The sequence below is a fragment of the Falco peregrinus genome, chromosome 6, assembly GCF_023634155.1.
Source record: "Falco peregrinus isolate bFalPer1 chromosome 6, bFalPer1.pri, whole genome shotgun sequence".
NCBI lineage: Eukaryota > Metazoa > Chordata > Aves > Falconiformes > Falconidae > Falco > Falco peregrinus.
This window is the reverse complement of record NC_073726.1, coordinates 10,904,724-10,919,693: the sequence shown is the minus strand read 5'-3', so window position 1 is coordinate 10,919,693 and position 14,970 is coordinate 10,904,724. Positions and strand designations below refer to the sequence as shown.

The following is a 14,970-nucleotide window of genomic DNA, read 5'->3' as shown; positions in this document are numbered from 1 at the left end:
GTTAGCTTTTGTCAGAAAAGTTGAAATATTTTATAGGATAGGAAGATCATACTCCTCCATCCATTTTTTAAAGTACTTCTTCAGTTACACTTAACAGGAAAGCAATCACTGATGAACTAATTAATGAACTCTTAGTTGTTGTGGAATAAGGTCAGAGAAAAATGGAGACACTTAAACTGAGTCAAAATAGAGTCTATAATGGAAATATGAAACTTCAGACAGGACTCCCCCTTGTCCCCACCCTTTTAGTTCATGAAAAGTTAATATGCTGTATTGGAAAATGCATTTTTTTCTCATTGTTAAATGAATATTGGCTTTGAAGCATTTGGCTTGAATCTTGTAAAAGGTTTTGTACACTATGTAAAACAATACATTTGATATTATTTGAGTAGCAAAGATTATGCATTTTCATTATCTCACAGTCTTTCTAATATATTTTAGTGACATAGTTATAAAAATAGTCTTACATCTAAATTTTCTTTAATGCTGTAAATGTTAGATCACTTCTTTATTGTTAGGAGTTTGCTTATGTCAGGTTTATGTGAAAACTGACTCCTGCATCAAAGATTCAGAGCTCATTTAAAGCTCTTGAGATAGAATAACACGCAGGTGTCAGTCCTCCAAATTTCACTGAAGATTAACCTAATATGCAATATGGTGACCTAACAGTTCTTCATTTGAAAGAAATCTGAAAAGTAATCTCTGAGATAGCCAGAAAGTGAGAATAACCCAGTGGGATTTCCACCTCTTCATTTCCTAATGAGTTTTTTGATAATGAGAGGTGACTTTGACAGTCACTGTGGGCTCTATTATGGCTAATTTACTCCACTTCACTCTCCTTGTTAATTATTAACACTAGCCTTTTTATCCTTGTGAGACCACATTCCCGTTTTTCCCTTTTTAGGTTTTTTTTTTTCCTAAATCTAGCTTTATGAAGGTGATAGTTTTCAGGAAAAGGTTTTCACTTAGGGTAAAGCCAGAATTCTTTATTTCAATTTGGAAGACTACAATTGATTATATAAGCATGGGGAGCTCTTTCGAATGGCTTTAATGCACTTGCAAGGTGAAAAGGCTGTTAATTAAAGAATAAGCACTGAGGTATGTTCCACTTGGGAATCAGTTCTTGGTAGAATGGTCACTTGCTACTTGCTAACATACCCACCGATTAAAAGGTGACTAATTTCCACGGTTGCTTTCCAATAGTTCTGGGAAAAAAGAGGTGTGTAATTTTCCAGATGGCTGTCATTTGCCAGAAACTGTCATTTACTGTATCTATTACCATTAGGGAATTACTGAAATTGGTATTCAGATGTGACACTTCATACAGCATCGTTTCGTATCTTTCAGTTAAGGTTTTACAATCTTTCTAATAATTGCTTTGACATGAAAGTTTTCATAATATTTCTTTCCTGAGGCTGTTTTAATCATTTAGCATTATTATCCATTTAATCTTTTAAAGAAAGAAAAATCAGTAGCCTACCAGCAACCTCTTTGCACGTGAGGACAACCCTTTTTTGTTTCCATCACTTCTATCAGGTTGGAACCAAAGCTCAAAGAAACACAAATGCCACAATAATGTAGTTAAAACTGCTGCCACAAATCCTTCTCGTAAGAATGAAGTAAAATACCTCCACAGCTTTCAGAAACCAAATAATCATTTCAAGCCCACATAACATCAGAACTAGAGATGTCCTTCCTAAACTAAAAATGTAAGATGGTAGGAAAGACACCTCAATATAGGTCTCACATTTTTAATCTGGATTTTAGGTGATCAGACACCCACTTAAAGTAATGTGGAATCCACCTGGAAGGAATCTAACTCCTATGAGGTGTGCACCAAGGTTGAACAATTCCTACACCCTTTTAAGCAGCCTTCTAAACTGAGCTTTAATTACCACCAGCATGGCAATTTTAATATGCCTCTGCAGCTGCAGTTTGTTCAACAAAGGATTCAGATGAAACATTCGTGGATACCTTAGAAACAAACTAAGGGAAACACTAACAGATACATTTTCTTTCACTAGAATAACGTGAAAAAAGGAATCACCAGGAATATGTCATTTCGTGTATTGCTAAAGGTCAGGGTATGAAAACAGAATTAATGAAAAGAGACCTCTAAGACTGGATGTTAATGTTCTTTCACTCTGTTCTAGATCACATCCAATGTTACGGTAACAGTGACTTTTAGCAATACTGTTTAAGATTAAGCTTTAGTTTAGTGGCCCTGTACATTTGCCCCTTTCCCTCCAGGAACTTTCCTCATCCATCATGTTACAGTGAATTGGACATTTGCTAGTTGCTCCGTTTCATGACATGGTGCTATGGCCAACAGGTACTATACTGAGATGACCCATATATTTCAATAAATATTTGGCACCTAAGGTTAAAAATAATACAGTGATAAATATAGGTTGCAATATGTGTAACCTTGGAGAAAAGCTCTTGAATACTATTTTTCATTCTTTCAGTCAAGCAGTTTCCATATACAGAGCTAAAATCCTTAAAATCTGTTGAACTTCCACAGAAATTAAATTCATTTTCCAGAAAGAGTTAAAAATTATTTCTCATATTTATAATAAAAAATCAAAATTTGGAATAATTTACATCATTCAATAAAAACAGCATTTGGATCTCTAAAATAATTTTAAAAAGCTAGATAATTTTCTCATTTTTTTAAAAGTAGAATATGAATAAATGTATAAAACATAGCACCAATGTAATTTTTTTCTTTACGGTGTCTTAAAATATTAGGTGGAATTCAATGTTTTTAAATTAACATCTGATTAATCTTCTTTGGTTTCATTGATTATTTCTTTAATTCCATTATTAAAATCACTTTCACATAAAACACGCCTAGGACATCACTTAACTAGTATTAAAAAAAATAAATCCTTCTTGAAAGAAAAATAAAAGCAAGATAAACACAGCTATCTCTAATTCTGGTCTCCAACTCAAATAATGCTACAGGAATACACCAAGTGAAAATAACATTCTGATTTGTTGTGTGTATCTTACTCCTTTCATGCTAAGCCTACAATACCTTTATAGACATAACTAGTCCAAAAAGTAGTTTACATGAAAGCTTAGAAGGAAATATTAACTACAATTTTATTTAAGTAGAATAGATCAAATATGACATATCAAATACATATGCTGCTCATACGTAATTTATTTAAAACTGAGCAATTTATGAATACTGAATGATTAAGAGATTGCCAGATTTAGGACTGAAATGGTGCAAGCATAGAAGGAAACTTCTCCACTTAAAAGAAATGGAGCACTGGGATACATATAAACACAGGCACTGCCACTTTTATTTTGAGAATTATATTATTTAGAAACACATTTCTAAGGTGTGGGCACGTTGAAAAATCTTATGCACACAGTAAGTAAAAAACTTAAGATCTTACTATCATTTCTGAGGGCATTATTCAGCAGTTGGAAAAGTGGGAAGCTGTCCCAGGAGTCCTGCGGCTGTGCCTCGAGTACTGAATCCATATCAACAGAATACAGAGACAAAAACTTCTCTGCATGCTCCGCCAATAATTCTGGCCACCAAGCAAACGCCTGCAAACATGAAAAAATGGAATTACTAAACATAATTCATAAAGCAAAGAGATGGGTTATGTCTATGGCAAAATACATTTGGATATGTCACTTCATGTCCGATCTCATTTGGGGAGGATGAGCAGCCCAAGTGAAAAATGTGAAAATAATTTACAAAAAATGCATCAAAAATGTGAGAAATCAAATAGATTAGGCTGGGGAAGATGGTAGAATGGTAGAACAAACATGTAACACAAAAAAAAAAAAGAAAAAAAAGAGAAAAAAGATCATAAAATCCTGCAACTCTTTCTGCCAGAGAGCAAAGAAAAGAATGAAAGCCTCATCCTTGAAAAAAATTACTGTATATGCTTCTTTTGCTTTCATTCAAATCTAAGGCTATAAGTAATCAGATTAATTTATTTTTTCAAATTAATTCTTGTGAATACATTTTGCACTCACTTGTTAATCAGAAGGGATGATTTTAGTGTGGAATTTTAATCCTTGAAGTCTAAGGGGTTTTTGAATAGATGCAGAGCACTTGTTAATTCCTGTTATATCCTTAAAGATGCTGGCTTCTCCTAGGGAAAGCATCCAGTTTTCATTCCAATAATGCTATAAACACATCTTCAGAAATTTGCTAATGTCTACATTAATTTTCAGTAACATAACATGTTGGAATACGCCGTTTCCTTTGGTAAAAATTTAGATTCTTAGGTAATCCTAGCTTAAAAGAAGTGAAGAAATCTGTGCAAAATAGTGTCAGCAAGTAGAGGCAGATCCGTATTACAAACTGCTTCACCTGTAACTCTTGTACCTTTTCACTGTCACTCAGGCCTAGGATTTGAAAGGTCAGTATTGAAAGGTGAGTATTGGATCAGAGGGAGCTGTATGATCCTGGAGTTAAAGAGATGAAGGTGAAGTGAGTTTATGAAATAGGATGAATGTCACGTACTGCTGAGAGTGTTTTGCTCAGAGTTCATGAAAATACCCGACAGTGAGAAATACCTCCACATACTAGATAAGGAAATGTCTTTGCTTTCAAACTTATGCCCCCTCGTTTTGAATATCTAATTTTTAATATTTCTGAGTTACCAGCATGGAACATATGTAGCTTGATCTATACATGTGCTGAATCCCCACAACTTCAAATGAAGCCACAGAAATTCTCACTTGCATTTCTGAAATGCAGGTCCTAGGTAACGTAGAATTATGTACTCGGGCCTGAAAGGCATCAAATAAAAGACAACTTCTGAAAAGTGCTCTACAGATATATATACTTCTGCATCCTGGACTTTCTGATGACTCTCTGTAATTGTTTTGGACATGGGGCAAGTGGAGAAAAGATGAACTGGCAAGAGGTTTTAAAGAACTGCTGAGCATCAGCTGCTATTACTGTAAAGTACTCTGTGTGTTGGTTGCAGTATCAGGACTGAAGGATGCTGATCGGCATTATGGTGAAAAGGACAGATGAGGCTTCAAGAATTTTGGCAAAAGCTTGAAATGGAGTCTTTTTCCTCAAACTGGAAGAAGTTTCTCAATAGTAAATCCTGTCTAAATGGAAGCTTGCTAGACTCCTTACCCTAGAAATTAACGAAATGCAGAAAAATAAAGAAGAAATGTATACAGGCATTGGCAGGTGTCCCTTTTAGACGAGCTAATCTCTTTTCAGAAAATATTGCCAAAACCTCAAAATGAAGCAAAACCAAAACCAGAAAACCAGCACTTTCCATCTTCTTTACATCTTCTTCCCCTTTGCAAATGATTCTTTGAACCCAGACAGAAATTCCTCTGAAGAACTACCCATCATTGCTTTGGCAGTAAGGAAGAATAGAAAAACAAATAGTAGAGCTAAGATAGCTGTTCAGTCATTATGAATAATATGACAACAGGCTAAAGGCAATTAGCAATGTTGACATACATTCTAAGAGAACAAAAACATTGACTGGATTAAAGGAAGACTGAAGTTTTTAAGACTCTAGAAAGACACACAAATATGGCAACACACCAGAAAACATCAGAACAATGTATGCTACCCAGTCAATGAACAGTCACATGCTATAAATGCTGAAAAATAATGCTTAGTTCATCAGGAATCACATACCTCTCTTCCCTTTGGGAATCCCAGAAATTTGGAAGTGTTATGAATTAAAAAAAATAAAATAAATCTAGTATTAAAAAAATGTGATGTACTACTTTAGAGATTACTGATCCTTTCAATCAACTACAGCATCAAACACTGAACATCTAGTTAACATTATGACATGAAGTCACCATACTTAATCTTCAGTTTTGAGAAGGGAATGTATAATTTCATGATCTTGTTCAAAGATGTATTTTAATATTGAAATTCTGCATGCTCTGTACATTTCAGTAAAATTGAACATTTATTACATTCATGAAGGGGAAAATAATCTTAAAATTATCTTTATTCTTTTCAAGTTGTCTTAGATAAGATTGAAAACTTTTGATGAATTAATTTTTCCAAAGGCACATCCAATATATTTACCCTTCTGAAAAATATCACATCTCTGACTGCAAATAAGTAGTATGGAACATAATCTTTGAACAGATATGTTTAATCATACATATATCGTTTGGTCTATTTTTTTCTGTGTTGTTTTCCACAGAAGTCTAATATTCTTAAAGTAATGCAGGTCCTCAAATGACAAAGACAACAATATATACATTTTATTAAGCGATCATTACAGAGTAACACAGTGGCAACAGTAGTGTAGAACAGGACCTCCAGGGAATTAATTTCAAATCATCGAAACAGCTGTTTCTTCAGTATAAGATAAAACATCTATAACAAGTTCACACATGACAGATGTAAGCTAAAAACTAGATTCCATAGTGTGATATAAAACCAGATGTTTTGAATGATCATATTTATAACTATATCTACTAAATCATGTTTATCCTTTTGCATATTTTCCCCAAAAATATTTACTGAGTTTTTTGAGAGCATTTAAAAAACAATTTCCTGAACCTTAGAAAAAAAATGTTAATAATATATACAATTGTGTGTACCTGGTCAAACTTATTTTTGTAATTCCTTGAGTGTAAAAGGTGCTATAATTCTAAATATTCTAAATATTATGGTTTCTGTACCATGAAGCAAAAGGCTTGAGAGTAAGAAACATGAAATTGTTCTATTTTTTTCTATCTTATAATGCCATTTTAAAAAGCACAATTTTAAAAGCAGTACTTTTCCAATCAACAGAAGAGTAATGTGAACATGATATTATACCCATCATTATATTTATGTTAAAATCAAAATCTATACAGCATGATGAAAACTAGCATTCAGTTATATTTTCATTCTATTTTGGATGAGAGGTGAAAAGTTGGCAGGAACAACTGTATGAGGCTATGAATCTTTTCCATACCATTTCACCACCTCCAGCACAAAGATGCTTTCTCTTTTTTATGCTCTTTAATTTTCATTTCTAAACCTACAGATCATTCAAGCGAATTCAAGTAGAGTTTTATTACACTTCACTTTTCATAAGCTTCAAGTCTCTTATTCCTCTGTAAATGCGAACTGCCTTAAACATATGTCAGAAAGTAAAGCTAAAATGTTTCTTGACAGACTTGCTTCACATCAGGGGATAAAAAATCTAGGAACAAACAATTCTGTACAGCAAATGCAGTTACGGCCTCACCTCTGAATGATGTTCTTCATTTTGCTGCAATACTTCGATACAGAGTTCTGCAAGGTGAAGAACCTCTTCCAGTTTTCTAGCAGGTGTTGCTTGGTTCATGGTCTCTATATGAATATAAAATGCAAACCAAAATTGCTTTAGTTACAAAGAAGATTCAACAGTAAGAGAAAATGTCAGAAAGGAATGGGAATGGTGCAAAGTTACAATTTTCTGAGGTATAAGCAATTCTCACGTTAAGAACAATCATTTAAAACAAGTAAATGCAGCTGCATGTCCAGATCACTGGAAAAAAAAAATAATTCACAAAAGAATCACTCATCATTATATACATCATCTGATTTCATATGTGAGAACTAACAGGTGCATCAATATATTAGATGCTCAACTTCTGCAACAAGCAAGTTTGAATTCTCTTCAAGGTCAGATATACAAAGACAGCAGACAGTAGAGACCTTTTTTGTTATTGTACCATCAGTACAGTGCCGTTCTCACTAGATGACTCATTACTGTCATCAGCAAGATACATGCATTTTACAGCAATCAAAAATTCCAAATGTTTCATCTAAATAAGACGCTACATTTTAGGTGTATTTAAGAATAAGCAAAATACAAAACAATAATTATGCAAATAATTAATTATTCAAATAACTGATTTTCTGCCTGCTGTTCAGCAATGAGAATGAATCTGAATTCTTTTCAGTACCATAGTGAAAAGTAGCACTATAAAATCAAGTAGTTGTAACAGAATTGACACAAGCCCATGAAAAACTCCTCATAAAAGAAAACAAGGACAAATGCAAAAGTTACAAATGACATGAAGATCACTCATTCTACAAGGTAGACTTCAAAAAGAAAGCAAACAACAAAGGTAAACCAAATGTAACTAAAATTCTTACAGGGCAATTAAACTCAAGTTTAGTTTGCAACTGAAAAAAATTCATAGGACTAGTTCCCAGAAAGAGCCATGGGAGATACAGGAAGATACCAACTAACTTTTTTACAATCATATTTTAATCAGTAAAAGTGATCTGTCCAACCACATAATTTGTATCATTAGGAATAACTTCAGTATTAGCTATCTGAGCTTGTTTCCTTAACAAGGCTCTTGTCCCCAAGAGTAAACCACGCGATGGAAATGATGTTATACAATATAATCATATATAAAATATGGTCACATTAAGCAGGTTTGCAGAGGACTTATGAAGCTGATACACAAGGTGAGTGAGGGTCTCAGGAATCCTATTTTCTCATTTTCTGTGCATGTTCATGTTTGTGTATCAAATAAGTAGCAGATTCCATGAATACACATCTTCATATGCAGAAAATTCTGCTGACATTTCTTTCCCACATTATGCATTCACCACGACACAGAACATTAGCAGATTAATTAAAAAACTTACATAATCTCCTTGTGTCAGTAAGAATATCAAACTGCATGCACTAAATATTTTTAACACTTAATATTTCTGGCAAATCAATACAACTTTTCTTAAAGGCAGGTGACCTTGTCCAGTTCTTAGCACTAACATACTGATGCAAAGCTCCTAGATGAAATACATAGCCTTGATGCAATTTTTGAAGAAACATTGGATTAGAACCTCCAGAAAATATTTACTTAAAGGTGACTACAAAACCACATTGTTTTCATGCAAAGACCAAAGCAGGCAAATTACTGAAGGATCTACAAGAACATTTGAGATCTTATTAAAATAGACCACATAAGCAGACATGTTGAAATAATATGTTTTTCAAAATCACAATTTAACTCAAGAGTTACTGCATAAACACGGACCAAGCACAAAACACACACCAGGACACAAAACTACATTCACAATGTCAAGATCACAGTTATTAATGCTGTACTGAATTTGCAAATTTGATACTGTAGAACAATTATATTAATATAACCACAACTATAGTAATGTATTATGTCAAGTGAGATTAGAAAGGATTGGTCCAGCCCCTATTATTTAGATTATAGTCTAAAAACTACTACTGGATTCACACTTGAACAGTGGTTTCTCTGCATATCCTGGACTGAAATTGCTGTTTCCTCGAGCGGTCAGTGTCTTCCCCTCTGTGAACACACAGCAAGTACCATTCATACAGCTGATATACCACTATCAGTATCATTAATGTTAATGAGTTTTAGGAAGAAAGCAGTGATATTAATACAGAGTATGACTGGCATATGTGATTTCAGCATAAACTCACTTTATTACAAATTTAGCCTGTTCTTCATAGACCTTACCACTAACCAAGTAAACAAAATAACTGCATTCATACTTGCATTAATTCCTAATGAAATTAAATAAGCTCTAAATTATTAAAAAATTAAATCCTAGAGGGGCTCCTCTAAATTAGTAAGAAAGTAATTCTAATAATTATCTTGAATCTGGTGTTTCTTTTTTGCATTGGAGTAAGTCTGCTTATTCCACACCTGGAATAAGCTCAAGGTAGCCTAAAAATGGTTACTGAACAGATAGTAGGGGGAGCGTGAGAAAGACCATAGCTTTACTAGCTAACTGTGAGATTATCCTGAACCTTCACAGTGGCGAGAAACAAGATCTCAGGGAAGTATTAATTCTACGGGGCAAGGCACTGAGAAAATACAGTTCTGGTCATCTGTGTTGAAGTGAAGAACTTTGATCAGAAATGGCACTGAAAGGATAAGAATTCTGAATTTCAGTCAGAAATGGCACTGAATGGAGAGTCTGTTTTTTTGGCATGTTTGTTTATAAGGTTCAATAAGCCTAATAAAATGAAGGATGAAAGAGGGGCTCAGAAGTGTTCTCGCACAGACAGTGTGGGAATACAGTGTTGCCACAGTGGGAACACTTGGGAAGAAGACCTACTTATGATCAGGGATGATGTGGGCATAAAAATAAATTAGTCGTGTTAAATTGTTTAAGCCAGAAATTGCAAGGATTTCAGTCATTATGGGACTAATGTTCAGCATTTTTTCAATAGGATTAGTGTGTTTAGGAGGAAAAAGAGGATGAAAACAGTAAATTTCCCTTTGAGGTGAGTATGGCAAGTTTCTGAATAATGTTTCATGGCAGGAATGACTAAAAGTATGGGACAGATTAGGCTCAATGAATTCCAGTTTCAAGTTTGCATGAAATTCCCCATGTTATTTTCTTTTATTTACTCTGAAACTATTTATTACTTGCTAAAAACATGCAAATTGCTCTTGATGCTTCATAGTTTTTGACAGCATTTTAAAAATCATTATTTTCCTGTAAGATTTACTGATAAGAAAAGGTGGCAGAGAATTGCACTCACTCTTAACAAATCTGTAATTTTGTTGTTATTTACTTAATCACAGAATAAATCAATACAAGCAATTTTACTTGGATGGTACATGCTTCCCTGCATTTCCCTTGGGCTTTATCTAAAGCTTCCTCTTCAATCTGTAAGTTACCACATCAGCTAGTCTTTTTTCTCTGTAACTAAGGGCCCTTCACTTTCCAAAATCTAGCAAATATGTGTTATGGATAACTACCATTTACATTGTGTGCATAAACAAGGGGCTAAAAAGCAATCTGAGAGATAAAGAGCTAAATATTGAAGTATTTTTTTACCAAACAAGTAGCGTATTTGAAATATGAGCACCAATAAACTGTTATCTGGGAGTTTTAGAATCTCCAAAACATCTGAGCAAAATATTGTGCTTGTCTTTGTAAGTGTAAAAAAATTACAGGAATGGAAATCAGTGCTGTCAGTTTTCATTACATTCACGATGCCTTTCCCCCCACAATTACTAAGGGTTGTTAAGATGTGTTTACACTGCTCAAACTAACAAGCTGCAGCAGGAGTTGAGTCAGTAAATATGCTGCTTGACATCTTTTTAGAAAATAAACAGAAAAAGCCATCAATCATCTGTTTTCAGCTTCACATTCTGCTGAAATGAAATAGCAAGCCAGCCTTTGCAAATAATGGATGCTTTCTCAAGTATACATTATCAGTGAGTCACACAGGTACCAAGAAAATATTGTGAAATGAGCTAAGTTAACTGAGTAAGATGCTACTAAAATGAAAAGGTGACTGCTTCATGGACTGATGGAGCCTAGGGCCATAAGGGACTGTCAGTGCCAGATCATCCAGTCTGACCTCCTGTGTCACACAGGTCAGAGAACTTCTCCCCATTCCTCCTTTCTTGAGCCCATCAGGATGTCTAAAACCTAACAGCAGCATGTTTAAAACCTACCTTAAGCTTGCTTTCCAGAACAGAGTTTATCCCTGAAGACAAATGTACAATTCACCTCTTTTTCTCCCCAGCATGTAAGCCCTTAAACCTGTGTGTTTAATTTCTCATTGGCATTTGCTGAGCACAGGAATCTAAAGAGGTGATTCTCCTCCTCGGGTGTGAGTACAGTGCAGCTAGGAGGTACCTGTCTCTGGCCTGCCAGTCTCCCCCATGATGGCACAGCATATATGCCTTACTGGTTTTCCCTGTCCGTGTTTCATCCTTCTTCCTTTTCTTCAAACAATCCAGAGCAAAACACTCAGGAAAGCCAAGGTGTCTCCAGACCAGAGGGTCTCTCCCACAGACCACTGGCAGGTATACTGGGAAGAAGGCAGGTATGCTGAGAGACCCCCAGTTCACAGCCCTGGTGGGCTTACAGGAACCTTCATATCTAGACAGCTAGGCATGGCTGGAGACTTCGGTGATGATGTTGCAACTTAGGATTTGGCCCAGCTTCATGCCAAACTGCAACACGACAGCCAGTTTGCATTTTGATCCTTCATGTAAGACAATTGGCATTTGTTTTACTTTCCATCAGCACCGTTGCTCTGGGTGCTAGCAGTGCTCGGCTGTTGTGCTACTTAACATTAATGCTACCAGCATTAAGCTTGCAGAAAGTGCAAGACATCTACTAATGGAGGTGTCTGACCATCAACTAATTTGTTTCTGTGCATCTGCCAGAATTAGACCCACAGGAGGGAAGACAACACAGTGACTGTTGGCTACCAAACTCCTTCCGGAGCATGCTGCATGCATAGCAGTGTGTGGCCTGAGCAAGTTTTGGAGTTTCTGAAGGAATATTACCTGTTTGGATATTCTGCAGAGGGACCTAAATCTTATGTACTTATTTCCAAATCCATTTGTAGTGCATGGAGCCTAAATGAGCTATTCTTTATTCTACACCAGCTCTCTTGCCAAGGCATCTGACTGATTCACTCCAAACAAGGGCCTGAAAGTGAACTCCTGTTGATGCAGAGGGGATGACAGGGAAGCCCTGCAGTAAAGCAGACCATAATATAATTTGATAATACAGACACATCGTAATTTGAGCGGTATGGAGACAACTCTTCTCCAGTAGGGACCATTTATTTGGACTTTTTAACATGTGAAATCAGCAAGATTGCTTCTAGACTTGTATCAAAAGCAGTGCAAACATCAATAAACTAGAGCTAATATACGCTACTAGACCTGAACTGACTCTGCAGACTTAATCCGCAACTGGGATAATCCGCCCACATATAATTTTGATTTGACTGTGGTGGATTTTCTTGCAAATTCTCACAGAATTAATTCTGCATGAAAAAGTAAGGAGGGGACATCTGGGAGGACATCTTATACTCTTCTGATTGAAAAAAAAAGAATATAGCCTTATATAAATAATGAAATTTAGCTTTAATTATGAAGTTGAAACTAGTCTTTACATAACTGCTTTCTAAGAACTCAATAGGTTTTTAAATTTCAGGGGCAAAAAATTGTTAAAATTAATTACCATTATCACCTACGTACAGAAAGATCATGAGATCTGTAGAAAGTCAGAGTACACATCTAGTCTATAAACTGTCATTTTATAAAGTGGGTCACAGTGCCGTATTTCCAGTTTTTTAAAATTTATCACAGTATTCCACAGAATTACCTTTATGTGACAATCAAAGTTTGGTTTGGATTTCTGTTTTTTTTAATGTCCCACCCTACCCCCCCAAAAAAAAACCCACACAAAAAACCACCCCAAAACAAGGAGTCTTGGCTCATGGGAAAAAAATGAAATAACAAATCTGAAAAGCTAAAAGCAGAAGAAAAAAGTCAGAGATGAAAAGAAATCTCAATTTTTAACTGCTGATCAAAGGAACTTAGTTTATGATTCTTTGTGTTCTGGTTTTGGCAACACAGATACAAGCAGTTGGTATTTCCTTCCTTGCCCTCACTTCTAATTTCTCTTCAAAAGGGGAAAGAACTAATGTTCTCAGCACTTTCTGTTCCTGTGGAATAAAACTCAGAGGTAACAAACACGGCAAACTGAAGGGCTCCATGAATGAAGAGACCTGAATAACTGACATACTATACTGACAGAAAACTGGCACTTGAAAGTACAGACTTAGTAATAAGTGTTTTTAAAAAATCTAGTAATTTTAAGAGTCTAAATTTTAGGGAGTTACTGAAATATGACAACAACAAATCTAATGCCGGCAGGTAAAGAGGAGGGAAAAGTGATGTTGACCTTACACAGACTTCAAAACATTTTGCTGAAGAAACGAATAATTAAGGACATAAAAGGAACAGAAAACAGAACAAAATGTAACAGATTTGCAAAGGTAGGTCACATAGACTTGTGTCGTAGCTTTACTTGATGGGGTATTTTTTTATAAAAGAAATTCAGTAGATCTCATCTATTCTGACTTTAATAACGCAGTTGATACTGTGCATCATGGGAAAAGTACCAGTTAAGCTGAAGAAAATGGGAATTAAGAAACAAACTGTGTGTTGGATAAAAATGCTGCCTCAAGAGAAAGGCAATGGGTAGCACTGAGAAAGAGAAAAGAAAGGTTTCTTGAGGAATTTCTTGAAGCTACATCTCAGGGCTCAGCTTCCTCGACATTTTCACCAATGACTTCAGAATAAATACTAGGAGTACACTGATAACAATGTTGTAAAACACTGGCAATAGCAGGGTCAAAACGCAGTAACAAGAACTGGGTAATTCCAAAGAATGGGGGAGAGAAACAAAATGTAATACTTTAAGAACAAGGGCAATCATTACGTTTTGACACATGAAGAGCAACAAGCATTTGCTGTAAACTGGGAACTTGTCAGCTGGAAATGATCAAGATGCTAAAGACTGGGTTGAAGTAACTTTTCACAGAATGGCTGTGTGCCACAAGCATGCTATAGACATAACAAGAAAAATGTTTATTGAATACATTAGATTAAGCATTTCTGCTACAATAGTACTACTAGTACTGTGTAAGGCATCTCATGGGGATGACTTTGCACAGTTCTTGTCTCCAATGTTCAAGAAGGTGGAATTCAAACTTTAATAGGGAAAGGCTTCTAAGATGATAAAAATTAAGAACAGGAAGCTAAAAGTCTGAGACAAGGTGATGAAAGCCTAGGTTGCATGAGTAGAAAACAATTGTCTAAAAATGCATCATAGGGTGAGGAGGAATTGCACATGATGAAATGCTAATGAAGAATGGAACCATCCCTCCTTCATTAGGGATAAAGGACAAAGTTAGCATGCTAAAAACTAGGAACTAATTTGACTGTAAGGTGATTCCTCCACCTGCAGAGCAAATAAGACTTGAAATGGGTGAAGCAGGGGGCAGAAAACAGAAAGAGCAGTGACAAAGATTGACTCAGGCCAGCTGTTAAAGAGAGGATGTGTGTATGTTTACAGACTATCAGGATGTGGACCTAACAATCCAGAGGTTCTTTTCCAGACCTCTGCTCCAGAATTTAAATCAGGGGTACTTGCCCATATCCTCTTTCCATTTAGTTGCACAATAAATGGAGACC

At 35.4% G+C, this 14,970-nt stretch overlaps 1 protein-coding gene across 2 annotated transcripts in view; it reads right to left on the bottom strand.

Annotated features, from left to right (window-relative positions):
- The window catches only part of CADPS2 (calcium dependent secretion activator 2), a 323,550-nt gene that overhangs the window by 59,954 nt on the left and 248,626 nt on the right, over positions 1 to 14,970 (bottom strand). For both annotated transcript variants that reach the window (XM_055808537.1, XM_055808536.1), the window contains exons 17-18: positions 7,212 to 7,315; positions 3,411 to 3,567 (exon numbers count right to left, since the gene is read on the bottom strand). In XM_055808537.1, the coding sequence (XP_055664512.1) occupies positions 3,411 to 3,567; positions 7,212 to 7,315 (261 nt within the window). The remainder of the gene's footprint in view (positions 1 to 3,410; positions 3,568 to 7,211; positions 7,316 to 14,970) is intronic.